At 41.1% G+C, this 21,749-nt stretch overlaps 1 protein-coding gene and 1 long non-coding RNA gene across 12 annotated transcripts in view; one reads left to right on the top strand and one right to left on the bottom strand.

Annotated features, from left to right (window-relative positions):
• The window catches only part of LOC145533452 (uncharacterized), a 220,635-nt gene that overhangs the window by 82,921 nt on the left and 115,965 nt on the right, over positions 1-21,749 (top strand). For 3 of the 11 annotated variants that reach the window (XR_014074076.1, XR_014074074.1, XM_081560871.1), the window contains exon 3: positions 13,578-13,640. The exons of the other annotated variants lie outside the window; for them this stretch is intronic. Coding sequence is in view for 1 of the 3 variants with exons in the window: in XM_081560871.1 (XP_081416997.1) it covers positions 13,578-13,640 (63 nt within the window). In the remaining 2 variants the exon portion in view is untranslated. The remainder of the gene's footprint in view (positions 1-13,577; positions 13,641-21,749) is intronic. 11 annotated transcript variants of the gene reach the window in all.
• LOC145533456 (uncharacterized) lies at positions 7,781-11,518 on the bottom strand. Its single transcript, XR_014074092.1, has 3 exons — positions 10,519-11,518; positions 10,286-10,431; positions 7,781-8,148 (listed from the first exon to the last, which is right to left on the bottom strand). It is a non-coding gene; the product is annotated as an uncharacterized LOC145533456 (long non-coding RNA).

Raw genomic sequence — 21,749 nt, 5'->3', positions numbered from 1 at the left:
TGTATAGTTAAGGGGATATAGCTGTGACACATCTAGTGCTTAAAAGCAAATCTTTCCTGTGATGACAAACACCATCTTTCTCCAGTCTGGCCTCACCGTTTACTAGCAAAATAAACTTGGATGAATTACAAGGCTTTGATGAGGGTTCTTGGTTATAAGCAGCAACTAAGACTCTGGCTTACTTACACAGGGAGGGAGTTAATTAAAAGGATAACAGACAGGAAGGTTGAGAAACCAGGGAGGGGAAAACACGAAAGAACAGGGAAACTAGCGGGAACCACAGCCTACATCCTGCCCCATAAGCATCTATTGAGGGGCTGCAGTCACTATGCCTGGACTCTAGTGCCACAACCACACCAGACACCCCCATGGTCACCCTGGACTTGGGTGTCATAGCAATGATAGTGTTGAAGAGGCCCAGGTCAGTCCTTGGTCTTCTCATCACCATCTACACTCAATCCCTTCATCTCACCTGGTCTCACAGCTCTAAACATTATCTCTATGATGCTAACTCCCCAGTTTACATCTTCTCTTCTCCTCTTTCCTGAACCCTAGACCCTTATCCAGTTGTCAGCCCAACATCTCCACTGGGATGTCCGAGAGAGAAAGCTCAACATAGCATGTCCAAAACTGGACTTCTGTGCTCTCTCATTTCAATGAAAACTCACTCTTCCTTTTTCTCACATTCTACTTTCCATCCATTGGGAAATTCTCCTCCTTCCATATTTAAAATATATGCAGAATCTGACCTCTGCTCTTTGCTCCTGCTCCCACTCTGATCTGAGGCACCATCATCTCTCATCTGGATTATTGCTCGAGCCCCTATTCAGTCCTCCTGCCTCTGCCCTCGACTCACCACCCCACCGCACCCTGCTCTTAGCACAGAAGCCAGAATGATCACGTTAAATGTCAGTCCTTGCTGGTCTCATGCTTGTTTCTCACTGCTGTAGCCATTCTGCCATCCTCAGGGCATTGGTGTGGACCGCTGCCTCTATGTGAACGATTTTCCTCTGGGTCCATGGATCTTCAGATGTGTACTCAGGTGCCTGGGGCATCAAATCCAACTCACAGAGGCGCTGAGGGCTATTTTCCACAGCTTTATTGAGATATAATTGGCATACATCACTGTATAAGCTTAAGGTGAACAGCAGAACAGTCAGATTTACATGTATTATTATATTTTTAAAAGTCAAGGGAAATACAGTGACATCTGCTGGACACACCACAAACTACTAACTTCAGGTTCTTAGCAGTTTCAGCAGTAGGTTGTGTCACATTACTTTCTCGGATATTCCAGTTGTGGGGGAAAAAATAATAATAATCGTGGAAGTTAACAAGGAAGCACTGAATGAAAATTAACATAAAACAAGAAATGAGATAGTTCTTTCCTAATCCAATCCCAAATTGTTGCATGTCCAACTAGGCATCTGAAAGTAATCCCATTAGAAAGCTATCATGGTCATTTACGAATTCAATAATTTTTTTTTCTATTAAGGAAAGCTAAGTAAACACGCCAGGGTCCATGCATAGAAATGATCACCGCTTACTCAGTCTTTGCTGATGGGTGGTGAGGTAGTCTCCCATCTGAATTCATACAACATCTGAATTCATACAACAGACTTTCCTAAACTTAGGGAGAGTGCAGAGACACTGGATAACCAAAGTTTTAAAAAAAGGTTCACATCATGATGTAAACTCTCCCTGCCTTAGTTTATTCATAGATTACGTGGGGCTTTTAATAGCATCTACCTTTCAAGGCATTTTGAGAATGAGAATGAGGAGATCTGATGCCTAGAAAATAGTTAGCAAAGTGTCATGTATTCAAGGGACTCCAGGTCATTTAAATGAGTACTTTGTCTTTTTTTTTTTTTTTTTGGCTGAGACCTGTGGGATCTTAGTTCCCTAACCAGGTATTGAACACATGTCCCCTGCTTTGAGTGCTTCCCTGGTGGCTCAGCTGGTAAAGAATCCAACTGCAATGCAGGAGACCTGGGTTCAACCCCTGGGTTGGGAAGATCCCTTGGAGAAGTGAATGGCTACCCACTCCAGTAGTCTGGCCTGGAGAATTCCATGGACTGTATAGTCCTTGGGGTCACAAAGAGTCGGACATGACTGATTGATATTCACTTCACCCGTGCATTGAAAGGGCAGAGTCTTAACCACTAGACCACCAGAAAAGTCCCAGTATTTTGTCTTTGGGACCAATACAGCCCATTTATGTATAGGAGCTGTAGTTTGATGAATTCATCAAGAGAACTTTAGAGAATATGAGGGCACTCATACCTCTTACCCACCTCAGCTACCTTTAGTGTTTCGCTTCTCATAAAGTCTTCAGGAAACAGTGGTATTTGGGTTTTGTTTTATAATTTTCAAAGAAAAAGTATAATGTAACATTGTTGAGTCTTCTGCAAGGTGAATGGACATGTCAATGGGGTAACCATTCAACTTAGATGAAGCATAAGACTATCTGTTTTACTGAACATCTTCTAATCCCCTAAAGATGATAATTCACACAGAAAGTAGAATTTGATTGAGCACTCATGCATGACCATAAAAGTATTAGAAACCAACAGGAGAAATCAGCTCGGGTGGAGCAGTGGATAAAAGGCTTTAGTGACAAGCTCATTTTTAAGACGGCTCCTGGATCTAATCATGTGGGCATTTGGGCTGTTGATTTTTAATTTTTAAAAATGGAAAATATTTTTAAAATTTTTAAAAATTAATTTTTTTTAAAGTTTTAGAGCACTGTGTTGGTTTCTGCCATACAGCAACTTGAATCAGCCGTACTTAAACATACGCCCTCTTCTTTTTGAGCCTCCCTCCCCTCCCCCCCCACCCCTGTAGGTCATCACAGAGGCCAGACTGGGTTCCCTGTGTTATACAGTAGCTTCCCACGAGCGGTCTATTTGACACATGATAGTGTTTTTGTATACGTTGATGCTGCTTCTCCGCTCGTTCCACTCTCTCCCTCCCCCACTGTGTCCACAAGTGCATTCTCTACATCTGCATCTCCATTCCTTCCCTGAAAATAGGTTCATCAATACCATTTTTCTAGATTCCATATATATGCATTAATATGTGATATTTGTTTTTCTTTTTCTGACTTACTTCACTCTGTATAACAGGCTCTAGGTTCATCCACCCAGGGCTGCTGATTTTTAAAGAGGAAGGTGCTTATGATGTAGAGGTGTGTGTATTTGGAAGGAGAGGCTGAGAATGTCAGCAGCTCACCTGTTTCTCTTCTGAATACATTCTGGTTAATTCTGCATTGGATTCTTCTTCTAAATGACACTACCGCTTTCCTGGTGCACTAGGCATGAATGGTCAGGGCACCTTGGATTCAATAACTATTGGGTTGGTATGCCTTCAGGATTATTATTTGTCTCAACTCTTCTTGCTCCAAAAGATTTTGTGTATATGTGTGTGTGAAATAGTTAAAATTGTAGTAAAAATTTTTCTCTTGCTCTGTGTAATATTCTAGTCACTTCTGTTTTTATCTTACGAAAGTGGGATAATGGAGAATCCATGGAATTCTCCAGGCAAGAATAATTGAGTGGGTTGCTGTGCCCTCCTCCAGGGGATCTGCCTGACCTGGAGATAGAACCCGCATCTCTTATGTCTCCTGTATTGGCAGGCGGGTTCTTTACCACTGGGGCCACCTAGGAAGCCCCTTGTCCATCTTTAATGTTCAATAAGAACTCTATCATGGCCTCTCTTGGAAGCTGATTTTTCTCCTTTGTGCTGTTTCCAGAATTTGAGCTTCCATTTACTTTGCTCTTTTATTCTATTGGTCCCTAATCCAGAGCCTTGCTAACAAGATTGCCAGCTGCTTTAAAAGATGCCTTGAGTAAATGCCAGAAGGTACAAGTGGCATTTACTCAGAAAATATTTTTAGAGCTGCTGATGGTGTTTACAGTTAGAGCGATACTTGAAGGCATCATTTTCAATTCAGAAGCAAGTAAACAAAAGGGTCTTCTCAGCTTGAGATGTGTTGCCTTTATAAAACATCCATCTAGCTTGGAGAAGAACAGTGACGTTGACTTACTTTCACCCTCCACTCTCTGCTTGACACCAGCAGCCACATTTCTACTTAGAAGAAAGCCACATCATCAAACAGTTTGAGGTTAATTTGGTTTTTTGTTTATTTGTTTAATTAAAAAACATTCTGGATAGCTGAAACATGACAAAATACAAAAAGCGTAAAATGTTATACAGGGGAAAGTATAACTATTTCCCAGTCCTGTCTAGTTCCCTTTCCCAGAGGCAAACACTGTTGGAGGTTTCTTATGTATTCTCACAGCTAAATTTTATATATACTTAGCACAGGTGGTAAAGAATCTGCCTGCCAATGCAAGAGATACAAGGGATGCAGATTCGATCCCTGGGTCAGGAAGATCTCCTGGAGTAGGAAATGACAACCCACTCCAGTATTCTTGCCTGGAAAATTCCATGGACAAGAGGGAGCCTGGCGGGCTACAGAACATGCGGTCACAAAGAGCGGGACACGACTGAGTATGCACACAGTTCTGTTCTAGTTCTAGACATACTTTACATATATGAATATTTTCCAAATGGCACACGCTGCCATGCATCTTGATTGTGTCGACTGACGCTAAGTCTTAGAGGTGCTATTACACAGTAATATACAGACCTGGCTTATTCTTTGTAATGAAGGGGTGTAACTTTCTACCATGCAGCTCCACTGTCATTTGTTGAACCTGCCTCTGCTGATAATCATTCAGGTTGTTTCACTATTACAGGCAGTCCTACAATTACTATCCTTGCACACATCATTTCTCATATCTGTAAAATATCTAAAGATAAATTTTTAGCTGCGATTTTCTGAGTCAGTGGGCATGTGCCGTTAACTTCTAGTAGAGACAGCAGGACCTCATTAGATGTTTTCATTTTCATGACCCCCAGCGGGCCAGCTCCTCCAAATCCTCCCTAAGCCTGTTTTCAAACGTGATGACTTTTCCAATCTGACATTTGAGAAAATGAAATTTCATGGCAGGCGAATTTGTGCCTCTCCTATTGGAAATGATGTTGAACATCATTTCATGTGATTTAGGGACTTCAAGATGTCTTATGTTTTTTGTTTCATGTCCCTTCTCTATCTTTTCTATGAGGTCTTGCTCACTTATCTACTTGATTTTGGAGATTTCTTTACATATTTAGAAAATAGTTTTTCTTGTGATATGGGTGGCAGCTTTTATTTTTCAGAGATTGTCATTCGCACTTTGGCTTTTTAAAGAATGTTTTTGTGATGCCGAACTTCCTCCATCCTTCCCTTCTCCTAACGCTCCCCTCCGCTTTCCTCCTTTTCTTTCTTTATGCTTAAAAGGACTTTCTGCACTTCCAGGTTAGGAAAAACCTCCCATGTTTTAGCTGAGCTCTTTGGGGACTTTGTTTCTGCTTTTATGTTTTGTTTTGTTTTGTTTTTAATCTATCCAAAATTGATTTAGCACAGGCAGAGACACAAACACATATCTTACTTGGAAGCTGCTTGGATGTTTTGCACCATTCATAGATAATTCATTTCCCCCATCTCTGACATGCAGTATTATCTTTATCAGTAAAATTTGGATTTACTTTGTAACATTTGTCTGTTTCACTGTGGTCTTGCATTTGAGGGCTGTCTTGTACCTATAAAGAGTATGTTCTTATATCTCATTGGGATAGTTCCCCTTCATTCACATTCTGGCTATTTTTGCTTTTTTTTTTTTTCCATATAAACTTTAGAATCAGTTTTAAATAATTTAGAGTTTGTTCTTTTAAAAAAAATCTTTCTGTAAATTTTTTAATGAATTAAAATATATTACTGATTCTTTCTGTCACAAAACAGGGCATGCATTTTTTTCGTGTTCTCGTGTGGCATTTTACTGTTTTCTCCATATAAATCCTGTACATCTTTTGTTAAGTTTACTTCCATACTGCATGTTTTTTCTATAATCTACATATATTAGTATTTTAATTTTTTTCTCCTAAGTTTTCTTTTCTTTCTCTTATTTCCCATTTGGTTGTTGTTTATATATAACTGAGTATTGATTTCTGTATATTTATGTACTCAGGCAGCTTGCTGAATTCTGGTTTTAAAAGCTTTTCAGTTTGTTCTCTTGGGTTTCCCAAGGTATACAGTATATAATACATAATTCATAATAATTTTACCACCTCCTCTCCAACTTTCAAACACCTATTATTTCTTTCTCCCACTAACTGTTATGACTAGGACCTCCAGAACAATGTTAAATAATAGCAGTAATTCTGGACATCCTTGTCTAGTCACACTTTATTAATGTTGTTGTTCAGTCACTAAGTTGTGTCTGACTGTCTGTGATCCTATGGACTGCAGCACACCAGTCTTCCCTGTCTTTCACTGTCTCCCAGAGTTTGTCCAAGCTCATGTCCATTGTGTTGGTGATGCCATCCAACCATCACATCCTCTGTTGACCACTTCTCATCCTGCCCTGTCCTCAATCTTTCCCAGCATCAGGGTCTTTTCCGATGATTCAGTTCTTCGCATCAGGTGGCCAAAGAATCGGAGCTTCAGCATCAGTCCTTCCAGTGAATATTCAGAACTGATTTCCTACAGGATTGACTAGTTTGACCTCCTTGCGGTCCAAGGGACTCTGAAGTAGAGTCTTCTCCAACACCACACTTTATTTTTTCCCCATTCAACAGGAAGTCTAAATGTTTGCAGGAGACACATAGCATTAAGAATGTAGTTTTCTAGTCTTATTTGACTAAGAGACTGTTTGCTTACTGTTAAGAATAGATATAGAATTTTAATAAATGCTTTTCAGAATCAGAGGTAGTCATATTTTCTTTGGATCTATCAATATGTTGAAATATAGTAATAGATCTCCTAATAATGAAACATCCTTGAATACCTAAAACATGCACCATTTCTCCATATCCTGTTACTCTTAAAATGTGCTTTCAGCTTCTATTGTGCAAGATTTTATTAGGATCTATGTATAGGGTTTTGGCATCATTGTTATTTGTAAGTAGAAGTTAGAATTTTTCCTTTTTTCAGTGATTTGAAACAATATAAGTACATGCTGAGGTATCTATTTTTTAATGATGTGATAGAATTCTTCTGTGAAAAAGCCCAGAATTTCAATTTTTTGAGTTAGAAAGAACATTATTCTTTGAGATTTTTCTCAGTTGTTTTCAGGATTTTTAGTCTCTTCAGATATTTCTAGTTTTTTTGGGGTCACTGTTGGGTCACCATTGACAAATTCTATTTTCTAGAAAGGTGCCATTTCCCCTACATTTAAAAATTTTAGGATTGAAAAAAGCTATCTTTCATTAGTCTTTTAATTTTTTTCATTTGTATTATTTACCTGACCTTGTTTCTTGTTTTGACTATTTTATGCATTTTCATTTTTTTTTGTTCCTGGATGGAGGTAGCTACTTTACTGTGTTCCCCTCCAAAAAAATCAACTTTAAACTTTTTCTACTTATTCTTATATTTTCTAACTTATTAATGAATTTTAATTTTATTAATTTCTTTTTCTGCTTTCCTTAGTATTGCATTTTTTTCTAACTATCTAATTATTTTTCTTTTTTTCTTCATTTAGGTATATGACTATCAAGTTTCCTCTGAGCTTTGGTTCAGCTGAATCCTATATTTTCTGATATATATCTAAATCACATATATACTTATATCCATATTCACATTTATTTATATAGTAGACAAATGGTTTTACTGTTACTTTTCCAGAATTCAGTAATTTTAACTTTCTTTTTGATGCAAAAAAAATTGTAAGCAGAATTATTTTTAACTTCTAGGTAGATGAGCTTTATTCACTTAAAAAAATTAAATACTAGTTATGTTGTAGTCTGAGAAGTGAGGAAATGAATGCCCTTGGGGTGACTTTCAGATTCTGAAGTGTAGAAGTTGGTGGACAATGCCTCAGTTCCTCCAGCAGCCCCAGCCTCTGTGGAGTTGTTTCTGAGTTGCCCTGGACACAGTATCTCAGAAAGTTCCCAGCTGAATGGAGTTCAGATTTCCCATGGAAGTAACTCACTTATTAATGCACTCACTTGGCTTTTCTTTTTTCTCTATTTCTTTCTCCCCTTTCCATCACTATCCATAGAAACTAACAGCAGCCAGTCCTGTCATGGTGTCTGTGCTGGGAGAACCTAGGTAAGACACAAGGTATCTTATGAAAAACCACTGGAGAGTGATATCATGTAGTATTTTACTGCCATAGAAGGATAGAGGTCAACATTGGCTGGAAGGAGAAAGAAATGAGAAGTACTTCGATGCTTAGAGTGACTGGAAGTGTTAGAAAGAAGAGAGAGAGAGACCATATTTAGTGGCTGAGTAGGAATATTCCAGAAAGGTAGACTAGCATAATCTAGATGGGATACCAAGAGTGTGTGATGTCACAGTCAGTGAAGTTATCCACAGATTTGCATGGCTCAGTGGGTAAAGAATCTGCCTGCAATGCAGGTGACACAGGAGACATGGGTTTGATCCCTGGGTTGGGAAGATCCCCTGGAGGAGGAAATGACAACCCACTCCAGTACTGTTGCCTGAAAAATCCCATGGACAGAGGAACCTGACAGGTTATATTCCATGAGGTCACAAAGAGCATGACTTGACTGAATGACTAAGCACTCACGAACACCTTGAGGGAGTACTGAATGCCAAGCCATGTTCTAAGAATTAGGCTGCAGTGGAGAAGAGACCCCCAAATCTTTCCCCATAAGAGTCTGTGTTCTTCAGACATAGAGAACAGACTTATGGATATGGCTGCAGAGGTGGGGTGGGGAATGAAGGAGAGGGCGGGATATGTGGAGAGAGTAACATGGAAACATACATTACCATATGTAAAATACATAGCTAATGGGAATTTGCTGTATGACTCAAGGAACTCAAAACAGGGCTCGGTAAAAACCTAGAGGAGCGGGATGGGGAGGGAGGTGGAAGAGAGGAAGACACAGGGGACATGGGTAAACCTATGGCTGATTCATGTTGATATTTGGTAGAAACCAACACAATACTATAAAGAAATTTCTTTCAATTAAAAGTAAATAAATTGAGAAAAAATAGTCTGTGTTCTCCTTGGCCACCTGCAGTGTGATTCTGTGGATCAGACAGATGTGGCAGGTGCGACATGTCAGGCATTTGAAAGACACAGGGGAAGTAGTAATTACAATGACTATGGAACTGGGTGCCTCTTGCTAAGTATAAGTGATGTGTTGGAAAAATTTAATAAAAGGTCAGGAGTGATTAATCACAGATTTAAGGCAAAATGTGAAAGTCAGAGGACGTCCTTGCCATTGTGTGAAGGAACTGTCATATCCTGCAGCCGGAAGGCAGTACAAATCCAAGGACCAGGCCTAGAATTTAATTTAAAACATGGCAGAATTCCAGAGAAAGTGGTCCAATTAATACCATCTGGACACCCTGTTGGGCTAAATTAACAAGGATGGGCAAGAGTACAGAGGTCTTGGTAAGAGTCATGTGTTCCAGATGAACGGATAAACCCTACAAAGGATTCAGGGCCTCCTACATCAGTGACATTGTTAGGGGTACAGTGAGTTAGGAACATGGAGGATATTCCATGCAAATTATTGGGTCTTCACAAAACTTTGATCACTAAGAAGGAAGCACAACTCCTGGTAGGACTTTTCAGATTCTAGAGTAGCATGTCCAACACATCATGTGTTTCTGATCCATTTTCTAGATGGCATGGGAGACTGCCAATGTGGAGTCAATGCCAGAAGATGAAAGACTCTGCAGCAGGTCTAGACTCTGATATACACAGTCCTGCTGCTTGGCCCATCAAATCCTAAGGCATTAGAGGAGTCTTTGGGGCAAAAGATAGTATGTAGTCTACATAGTGTGGCAAAGTCACTATGTAGAGTTTGGCAAACCCCTCCAGGGGCCAATCTGCAGCCATGACTGGGAGAGGCAAGCATAAAAAAGCTGCCTTCTTACCCTCAACTTGTGATATCTCTGAAGGACCATCTAAGCTTCAGAACATCTCCTAGGGTCAGCTGAGTCTCTGTTGAGACTGAATCCATTTAACCTTTCCCTTTGCCCATGCCCGTGACCCTCATTCTCTGCAGCGGCTCTTAAGGTTTGTTCAGAAACTGTTTGGCATTCCTTCCCTCAAAAGGTGGAGCTGAATTCCCCTTCTCTTGTGTATGGGCAAGACTTGAGGACTCACAGATTCACAGAAGCCATGCATGGGGCATTATACCCTGGATTAGCTCATGGGAAGACTGGTTCAGCCTCGCATACACCCCATCCCTCCCTCACTCTTACACTCTTTCAAGGAGGCCAGCTGCCATCTTCCAAACACTGGGAAGGCAGTGAGCTTGAGAGTGGATCCGCCAATGGACAGCTTGATGAATCCTTGTGAGAGCCAAAACCGCACATCTAAGGTTTCTTGAATCCCTGACCTACAGAAACTGTGTGAGACAATGAATGTTCATTGTTTTAAGCTGCAGAGTTTGGGGTAATTTCCTACATAATAGATAGTGAATACACTCTCTTACAAATGTCCTTGAGAGAACTCTCCAGGGGATGTCTTGCCTGCAGATCTCTGCCTCAGAGTCTGTTTCCCAGGAAATCCATCCCAAGAGAGAAAGAAAAGGCATGTTGATATTACAGGGCTGGCTTTTTCTGAGGGATGCTGAATAATTTATTGCAGCTGAGTGTAGGGAAGCTGATTTATGACAGTGAATGTGATGGCGAGTGAGACAGGAGGTTTTCTAAACCAGGCTTATGAAATGTAACTTTTATTGTATAGGCAGTTGGGGGAGGGGGACTACTGAAGGTTTGGGGGCCAGAAGAACATTCTGGAAACAGAATGAAGGGTGGAGAAAATGGAGAGACTAGCAGTAGGGAAGCAAATCTGCAGCTGGGTGTGATGTTTGAACAAGATATAAGGAAATAAACTACCCCCTAACCCTAGTTGGTGGAACCTATAAAGTCTACCTGACAAGGAGTTGTTAAGACTGAGTGAGTCGACAATGGCGAAGGGCTGAGAAGAGCTCCTGGCCTGTTGAGTCCCTGTGCATGTGTTCGTTAGGTAAAGGTGTGCTAGGCTGGATGGTTCCTCCATGGACAGAGAATTTACCAGTCAATACTGGAACATCCAGAGTTCAAATAGGAGGGAAGGGCAGACAGTGGTGTGATTCATGGTAAGGTCAGTGTTCTAGGAAACTCACTAATGGGAGAAAACACGTTGGATTGATGGTCATCATTCCAAGTTCAAGGCCTTGCTGCCTCTCTCAAATTGGGTTTGTGCTCTTGATAATAAGGGCCACTGGAAAGAGAGGCAAAAATCCATCACTGTGACAGTAAAAATAAATCCAGATCTTACGTCTTGCTGACATCTGATCAGCCACTCTGAAGTCTCCCGAGGAAACTTCAAGATGGAAGCCTATCCATCACGGCTGGCTGTGGCCTTTACCCTACTCTCGCTCTGCAAAGTGGATGCACGGCTGGAGACTTCCAAAGCCTTCACGGCTGCACTGTACCTCCTCCACGAATAGGAGGGTAAACTGCGGATGATTTGACCTGGCAAGTTCCTGCTGCCTCATTGCATAGGTCACAATGGATTATTTTCCTGAAAGGAAATTTCCCACTTACTCAGGGCTTAAAAGGCTTCCTCTGATATTTCGGTTGCTGGCTCCAGCTAATGGACCCGGCTAGCCCACATCAGTCACTCAATAGCTATGTAATTAAGAAAGTATTAGATGTCATGTAGAATAAAGAGGAGGAAGTTTATGGCAAAAATAATAATAATAATAAGATGGACTGATGCCACCTAAAAACTCGGAAATAAGGCAGAGTCTGCCCAAACTAGGATTTTAGGTACAAAGCCATCTAATGGAGGTGCTTCAATGCGGGGCTTTTTTGAAGATGACAAGTGAATTTCTGGAGAGCCATGAAGCCCGCATTCTCGAGGGGAAATGACATACAATTTTCTCAGCTGGGATTACATCCTCGAAAGAGAACCTGTGCCAGGGCTTACACAGGGAGTCTGTCTGGGAGAGTGAGTCCAAGGTCAGGGGTGGGGCTCTGAGAAGAGTCCAGGTACACGCACAGATGCTATTGCAGTGTGATTTTTTTCACAACTCAACTGCATGTTTCTGTCTTTGTGGGTAAGTCACGATTTGCTTATCCATTTTCCCATTGTTTAGTATTTATGTTGACCCCATTTTTTTTTCTGTTAAAAACAGCATTTTGAAATGTCCCTGTGCATTACCTTTGCAAGCATAGCTGATTTCCCTAGGATAAATTTTAAAACCGAAATGGCTGAGTCAAAGATTTTGATGCAGATTATCACATTTTCCTACAGAAAGTTATACTAATTTGTAAATTAGTATACCCATGCTTTTGGGTAGTGTATGGTAATATATATTCCTTCCTAAGTGGCATATTACTATTCTTTTCAATTTTTCCTAGATAGAAAATGAGATCTCAGTTGCTTATTTCTGATGTGAACATTTTAACCTAGAACAGAACATTTAAAGATGTACTTATTGGCCATTAGAATTTTTTCTTTTATGGATTTCCCATTCATATCTTTTGTTCTGTTTTTTAGTGAGTGTGCCAGAATATTTTTCGTATTTATTTGAACAAATTCTTTATATAATAAGGAGTTTAGCCCTTTGCAAATATATATATAAAATACATATATTTTCACCATTGTTGCTTATTTTAAAATTTTGTTTTAACAATGCATGAAATTTACAGTTTATAATATAAAATCTGTCAAGTTAAAAATATTTTATGCTTTTCAACTAGAATGTGTAAGTGCATATTCACCATATATTTAAGATATTTGCTTTCAAGATAAATTAGTTTTATCTTGATCAAAGTTTCATTTTCTGATCTTTTCTTTCTCAACTGATCTGATGCTATCTTTATCATAAAATAAATACATACACTTGAGTCTGTAAAATAATCACAAGATGAGAAATACAGACATTTGAAAATGTTTAGAGGAAACTGTGTATAACTCTATGCTAATAACTTGCAACCATAAGTGAAATGGCAGTTTTCTATGAGAACATGAATTTTCAGTTAATCCGTATATAAAATTTGAAAAGATCGATAACCACTTAAGAATTTTTTACCTTTTAATTTTAGTTTTGAAATGAATAGAAATTGAATTTTTAAACTTATCAAATCTATATTTTTTTCTTTTTGATATCTTATTTGTAGACTGAAAAAAGCAGCTCTTTTGCCTGGATGAATGAAATATTTTCCTTTAGAGTCATTTATGATTTATTTAATTTTGTATTAACTCATATCCCATCCAGGATCTAATTTGTGTAAGGTGTGACACAAAGAACTAACTTAATTTTCTCTTTCAAACAGTCAGCTTGTAAACACCAGTTGTGAATCATCTATTTGTTCCTGTTTTGCTGGTGCTTCTTTTACTGTATACTAAGTTCTTAAAAATTATAGGCTCTTTCTCAGGGCTTCAGCTATGCAACCATGGGTCTCGTGTTGATACTCCAACTTCCTAATTACTGAAAAGCTACAATACCAAGTAGGTTTTTATCATATGATTTTAAACCATATAATTCTTTTATTCCAGTGTGAGGCTCTTAAGAGTTACATGGTGGAAAGAGAACATACGGCTCAGAGAACCACACCTCAGGTATGCTGCCAAGTAACTGGGTGGCCCTTGAGAAGCCTCTGAACCTCCCCAGCCCCCAGTTTTCTCATTTGTTAAATAGATAATCAACCCTGAATATTCATTGGAAGGACTGATGCTGAAACTGAAACTCCAATACTTTGGCCACCTGATGTGAAGAGCTGACTCATTGGAAAAGAAAGACTCTGAAGCTGGGAAAGTTTGAAGGCAGGAGGAGAAGGGGGCAGCAGAGGATAAGATGGTTAGATAGCATCACTGGCTCAATGGACATGAATTTGAGTAAAATAGGCCTAAGATGGTAAAGCATCAGCTTGCAATTCAGGACACCTGGGTTCCATCCCTGGGTCGAGCAGATCCCCCAGAGAAGGGAATGGCAACCCACTCCAGTATTCTTGCCTGGAGAATTCCATGGACAGAGGAACCTGGTGAGCTACAGTCCATAGGGTCACAAAGAGTTGGACACAACTGAGCGACTGAACAGATAGATAGAATCACATTAACTTCCTGGTTGCTGGACTTAATTCCTCCAGAGAAACAAGCAATTATAATGTGTAAACATACACACACAGAGAGAGACAAACAGAAAGAAATAGAGACTGAGTAACAGAGAAACAGGGGCAGAGAGAGACAGAAAGATAGAGACAGACAAAGAGACAGAGAGAGACTGAAATACTTATTGCAAAAATTGATTCATATGGTTGTGGAGCAGGGAAAATTTGATGCTGCAGTATGAGTCTGAAGGCATTCCAGAGGTGCAATGCCTTCCTCCTCAGGGGACCTTGGTCTCTTCTGTTAAGGCTTTCTCCTGATTGGATGGATAATTTGGCCACCTGATGCGAAGAACTGACTCATTGGAAAAAAATCCTGATGCTGGGAAAGATTAAAGGCAGGAGGGGAAGGGGGTGACAGAGGATGAGATGGTTGGATGGCATCAACGACTCGATGGACACGAGTTTGAGCAAGCTCTGGGAGCTGGTGATGGGCAGGGAAGCCTGGCGTGCTGCAGCCCATGGGGTTGCAAAGAGTCGGACATGACTGAGCGACTGAACTGAACTGAATTGAACTGATTAGATGAGGTCCCTCCACACTGCAAAGGGGAACCTGCTTTACTCAGAGCCCACTGATTTAAATCTTATCATGGCTTAAAGTGTCTTTACAAGCAGTAACTAGACTGGTGTTTGGCCCAAAATGGGATACCATGGACTAGCATCACAATTATATAACCTTCAAGGTACTTTTACTTCTAAAGTTCAGAGGTGCCATGAATCTGAGTACATGCTTCTTGTGGGTTACATACATTCATTGTCTCAGATTCTTTACTCCATTTGGACTCCCTGTCCCAGAACCTTCTCACTGTAGTTCCTTCTTTAGCCTACGCTGGGTGGATGACCTGGGTTTATCCTACAAATGTGATATCCCATGTTAAGTCAAGTTCTGGGTCTCTTTCTCCCATCAGTGCTGTGTCCTCAAAGATGTCTAGCTTTCTTGTGTGCAGGACTGGAGTTGCTTTGCCAGAAAACACCCCTTCCTTAACATTCTCAGAGAAAACACAGATATTAGGAATGGCCTCTTTCTGAGCATAAATTTGGTGTCTAAATTTGGACTTGTCAAGGAGCATTTCCCTTGCAGGATATCATGTTGTCTTCCTGACAGTTCGGAATGTTTGAGAGTGGAACAAGGAGTGGCAAACTGCCATCTTGCCTTGGAATAGCATGACTTTTCTTTCCCAGAGTGAACTTAGTACAGTCCTGCATTTGAAGACTCTCTCCCTGAGACATCCCATAACCACTAATATCTCACCCTTTCCCATTCAATCAATTGAGTTGACTTTTATGAAGTCCTGTTATCCACAGCTTCCTATATCCAATTTAGGACAGACATAACAGTCATGCAGGAGACCCAGTAACTCAGATAGTAAAGAGACTGACTGCAATGCAGGAGACATAGAGATGCAAGTTTGAGCCCCTGGTCAGGAAGTTCCCCTGGAGAAGGACATGGCAACCCACTCTGGTATTTTTGCCTGGAGAATCCCATGAACAGAGGAGCCTGGAGGGTCGCAAGGTGTCAGACATGACTGAAGCGATATAGTATGCATGTATAGCCGATTAACAACGTTGTGATAGTTTCAGGTAAAGAGCGAAGGGACTCAGCCAGACATGTACATGTATCTATTCTCCTCATCCACTTTGCACAAAAGCTTTATACCTCATCCACTTTGCACTAAAGTCATGTTATCTGTGACATAACCTACTGACTCTGCTTTCAATGTCTGACTAAACAAAATTAGAGTAACACATACTTCAGAATCTCAGTGAAAACAAATGTGACGTATTGGTCACATCACTATTTGATGTTTACTCTTAAACATTACCAGGTCGAATCATGAGACATTCACGCTAGCCCTTGTTTTAACGTGTGACTTTTAAAGAAGGTCATTTTATCTTTTTTCCTTGAGCTCTGGATCTCATAAGACTTTAGTCAAACTCATAAAAACTCTGACCTGATCACAGAGAAATGATCAGGCTCCAGGAGAGGGGACTTGAGAGCTACCCAAGGAGCTGCATGTAAGGTGAGTAAGTGCCTCTCCGTGTTGGTTCTGATTGTATTACTGCTGTTCCGTGTTCCAAAAGGGAAATTCTTCTTGATTAAAGGGTAAAAAAATTACATTTTTTTTAAACCAGAGCTTGTTCAACATAGTTTATTTTGACAAGGACATATTTGAGTAATTCTGGGTTATGGAGTGAAAGTGACAAGTTTTATTTATTAGCCTCAATTGGCAGGAAGATACACCACAGTGAATACAGCTCTGTATTCATGCAGGGCAGCCAAGGGAGAGACTACACCTTCTAAGCATATTCTCAGGGCTTTAATTGTATCGTGAAACCACAGACAGGACAGATGTAGAATTAAGGAAAGAAACATATATATACATATATATGTATATATATATATGTCAGTTTCCCAACTCAGCTGGGTAATAAATAAATTTGATTTATTTGCATAATTCAAGTTAATATTTCAAACCTATTTCTGCCAGAGTGACTTGGAACTAGCGCGACTTTTCTTTTCCAGGAAGAATTTATTTTAAGAGGTGAGAAGAAAAAGAGAAATGGGAACAACAGTAAGAAAAGAGAGGCAGGAGGTGGTCTTCAGGGCTCAGAGACTCCAACCCTATCCTCAGGGAGAACAATTCTCTTATCTGCTGTCCCCATTACATGTCCCTTTCACCCCACTTCCCCACATCTTTCTTTCTAGCTTTATTTGTTCCTCTCTTTATAAAAGGGAATACCTTTTTGCCTAACTCTTGAGATGCCTGTAGAGCTTCTAGGGTTACAGTGTTTTCCATTCTGCAACAGCCTCCCCTCCTCTGATGACAATAGCTGACCCCTACGCTTTCCAACAATTCAAAGTTTGTTTTCTATGGGACAACAAGTATTTTGATACCCATTCCACGTAGAAAGGAAAGTTGAGGTTGGCAGGGGTTGATGTGTGCCCGGGTCTGGTTGTCTGAAGCTTAATGAAGGTTGTTGAAGAGCGGCACAGGCTGAGTTGAACCCCGGGTCCTCTCCAGATGTCACTTCTGGGGCTTTGTGTACTGCCACATGGGTTCTTTCTCAGTGTTCTTGCAGGTGACTTTGCTTGTGTAAACTGAGAAGATTGGAATAGAGTCCAGTTCTGAAAAGATGCAGGGACAGTACAGAGATGGCCCGATGCCCAGGACAAAGCCCAGAAAAGCTGTGTCAGATGAGAAGACCAGGCTCTCTGACACTTGAGAGCCCTCAGAAAGTGAGCTGTCTGCTCAGAAAACATTCCCATCGAAAAATAAACCTAGGAAGAGAGTGATAGGCTCAAAAGAGGTAGGGGAGGGGAATTCGCCCATCCAGCCTAAAGTCTAAAAATAAAAATCTGTGTGCCAAGTTTTCATATTAAGAGAATACATCACATGAAATCTTTGGGTGTATCTTGGCTTGTTCCTATCACTGAGATCTGCTTTTGACTCATTCTGGTTGCCTGAAATTATCTTTTGTCTGCTCTGTCAGAGTGAATTGCTTCTAAGGAAAATCCAGAGAAAGCTTACAGAGAATCTCTGTAAGTTATGGGAAGGAGTTATGGGAAGGAGATTCAGGCAATGCAGTGTGGTCCCAAGCCAGCAGCATCAGCACCCCTTGGGAACTTGTGAGTAACGCAGATCCCCAGGCCCCATCCTGGCCTCCTGAACCAGAAATGCTTGGGGGTATGCACAGACTTCTGTGTTTTGACAAGCCCACTGAGGGATTCACATGACCCTCAAGGGTGTCCTGGCTTAAGGATGGGTTTTCAGGTCAGGTCTGCCCTGGGCAACAATCCTGAGGATGAACAGGGCTTTGCCATCCTAGACTCCTCCCTTCTCAGGCAACTGTGTTCTGCAAAGTAACTCAGCCCCACCCCCTCTCAATCATGCTCCCTTCCCAGGTGTCCTTTGAGAGTGTCTTTTTTTTCCCCCTAGGAGTTCCTGTATTCAAAAAAAAGAAAAGGAATCAAAATGTATTGAGCATCCATGAATGTGACAGGCACTTGGGCTTGGCACCTTTGATGAGTTATTTATGTGATCTTCACAAAAGCCCAAAGGGTAGAAAAACACGTCCCATATTTCATACAGAGGGATATCTGAATGTTGTTAGAGGAACCCTTAAAGACCTAAAACATTTCATGACCTGGAAGGATTTCTATTGGTGGAATCTCATGCACTTTATGGGGGTGGAAGAGATATTTTTGTCAAGGAGGAAGGCCAGGCTGGCACATGCACTAACAGGATGGTACTTTCTAATGTAACTGTGGTCATCTTGTCATCCCCTTTACCAGGGTGCACACAGACCCCCAGGAGCAAGGCTTCATCTGTCCCGATTCTTGCTACATCTTCTGGTCTCAGTATCCCTTTTGCACAAGATTTCAGATTAAAAGAAAAAAAATTTCCACCAAAACATGGCTGATGGCTAAGCATGCATGTCCCCCTTCAACCTTTGTTTTGCAGATTTAGTAGCCCCTGTTTTCTCATTTAAGAGTAATGCTGCCTCAAAGGAGTATTACTTGGTCATAAAAAAGAACAACATTTGCAGCAACCTGGATGGACTTGGAGGACACTAGGCTAAGTGAAATGTCAGGCAGAGAAAGACAAATACTGTATGATCTCATTTACATATGGAATCTAAAGCATGCCGCTAACTAGTGAATGAAACAAAAAAGAAGCAGACTCACAGATATAGAGAACAAACTTAGTGATCACCAGTGGGGAGAGGGAAGTGGGGCAACACAGAGGTAGGGAAGGAAGAGGTACAAACTCTTAGGTATAACATAAGCTATAAGGATACAGTGTACAGCACAGGAAATAGAGTCAATATTTTATAACAACTATAAATGGAATATAACCTTTAAAAGTTGTGAATCACAATGTTGTACACCTGTAACTTACATAAGATTGTACAGCAACAATACTTCAATTAAAAAAAAAGGAGTAAAGCTGTCTGCTAGGTGTGTGCCTGGTGGAACAGCTGAGAAGGGGGAACCCAGGCTGCCAATCTGGGTTCTCTCCTTCCTTTAAAAGTCTCCCTAAATCCACTTGTGTCTATATCGGGGAGTTTGAGGCTGTCTGTAGAGCAGCCAGAATGGCCTGCAGGCTAGAGTTTTGGGCTCTAAAGTCAGATCCTGATGAATCAATGGTCAAGGCTGTGACCTCCAAGGACTCATTTAACCATCTACCTCCAGCTTCTTCCCCTGGAGAATGTAGTATTGGTGCTTCCCTCATGGCACCATTGTCAGGATTAAATAAGACAATACATACAAAATACTGAAGCACAGCCTGATTGGAAGAAAGCACTAAAAATCATAATCATCACTATTACTATTCAAGGATAAAAATGAATAAATAGGTGGATCCATATGTTGGTGAGGGTAAATCTCAAAACCGTGTGTGTGTGTTACAACAGCATGTTCATGTTCATGTTCATGTTCGGGTAATGTACATGGCATCTTCCAGATAGTGGTTACCTCTGGTGGTGACGGTGGTGGTGTGTAGGGGTATGTGTGTGTGTGTGTGCACGCATGCACGCATGTGTGTGCACATGCACGTAGGCAGAACAGAGGTGGTCTGCATGCTTGGAATGTTTCATAATTAAAAACTTTGGAGAAGGCATTATAAAAACTTCCATCTGATAATGAGAAGGCTGTCTTGCTCATTTGTATTCTGCTTGGCCGTTCAAACTTTCCTTTTGATATGCAAGAGAAGCTGCAGTGTGATACCCATCTGATATGTGAATTATTAATGAGGCTTTTGGTCCTGGGATCCTTCCAGACCAGGATTCTGTGGCTGGAATGTGGGGGCAGGATGGGAGGAAGGCCAAGAGACTGGTTTTATGAATTTAACAACATACTGCCTTCCATGATCTGGGGAAAGAGAGATTTACAGCAAAACACCACAGACAGCTTGCTTAATCTCTCTCAGAACATTCCCTTCACTATAAAATAGGAATAATAAATCATATTTTACAAGCTTGCTGTGAGAAGTAAATAAACACAGAACATGGCACTTGGTAAGCATATCGAATACCCAGCATTCTGACACCCAATTTATTTTTAAAGCTTCTATGTGACAGACTTTAGAGAGGGAAAAAATATCCATCATTTGCCAGGCTGAAAGATGTTTTCTGCAGGGGTCAGAGCAACCAGCAAAATCTCCCCTCCACCACAACCTACCCCAAATCAACGGGTGCATTTGAGACACCATCAAAGAAACATCCAAGTAAGATCTTTCTGGGTGTTTATGAAACCCTGCCTGTCTTCCCCTACCTTGTGATGTGTGAGTGCTTCAAGCATCCAGTGAAGGGGGTGGAATGGGAGCAGGTCCCTCCCTGGGAGGGAGGACAAACCGAAGGCAGCGGCCACAGGTGGCTTTGGGAAAGGGTGAGAGGCTGAGCAAAGCCAAGAGAAGGAGGGTTTCAAGGGAGAGAGGGTTGCAGGTGATGGAGGGAGGAGCTGCCGAAGGACCAAGGCTCAAGTAGAAAAGGTGAAGGCTGAGTGATGCCGTCCGAGGTCAGGGATGATATGTCTGAACTACAGAGCAGGGAGAGGAGAAATGTGACTTCCAGTGGAGGATCGGATCCAGGAGTGCTCTGAGCCTCCTAAACCAGCTTGTGACTTCAAGCTGGACAACACAAAGGTGTTCTTCCTGTATGAATCTGTAGTTAATCTATCCATCAGGGACTAAGGTAGCAAGAACAGCAGATAGCCATAAATGAATCTTCAGTAGGGGGATGATGTGTTCTACACAGCCGGGAAAATCAAATATCATCTATGTTGCCAGTTCTGCTAATGATTCAAATCTCCATTTTGTGACTCTTGTCCTCCATGGATGTGAATGTTTAAAAAAATCGCCAAGCTATTTGGTGCCATTTTGACTCAGACATCACCATTTCAAAAAGCGTTTTTGTCACTGATGCTTTTAGCCACAAAGGATGACAAAAGAAAAGTGTGTGGACTCCATTAGGAGGCAACTCAGTCTGGTGAGAAGAGTGATTTTGAGGTCGGACATACTCTGGCTTGCTTCCCAGGTGGCACAGTGCTAAAGAATCCACGTGCCAATGCAGGAGATGCTGGTTCGATCCCTCAGTCAGGAAGATCCCCTCCAGCGTTCTTGCCTGGAGAATTCCATGGACAGAGGAGCTTGATGGGCTACTACGGTCCAGGGGGTTGCAAAGAATCGAGTACAACTGAGTATGCTTGCACACAAGCATACCCAGACTCATCCATTGTTTCATTCAACAAATATTTATGGAACATGTCCTATGCACTGGGCTTGTAGTATTTACTTTCTAGTAGAGGGTGATAAAAATGCCAGTAAGAAGTGAAAGATGATGATGTAAGGTGTGGTAGAGACAGTGAAGGAAGTAAAGGGAAGTGACTACATCAAAGTGTCCAGGAAGAGTGGGGGCTTTATAATGGGGTGACCGTAGACTGCAGCCTCAATACAAAGCAACCAACCCAGTGTTAGTTGCTCAGTTGTGTCCAACTCTTTGTGACCCTGTGGAGTGTAGCCCACCGGGCTCCTCTGTCCATGGAATTCTCCAGGCAAGAATGCTG

This window comes from Giraffa tippelskirchi, chromosome 13 (genome assembly GCF_054371585.1).
Source record: "Giraffa tippelskirchi isolate mGirTip1 chromosome 13, T2T-mGirTip1v1.2.pri, whole genome shotgun sequence".
Taxonomy (NCBI): Eukaryota; Metazoa; Chordata; class Mammalia; order Artiodactyla; family Giraffidae; genus Giraffa; species Giraffa tippelskirchi.
The sequence above is the reverse complement of the archived record's forward strand: the minus strand, read 5'-3'. Positions and strand labels throughout refer to the sequence as shown.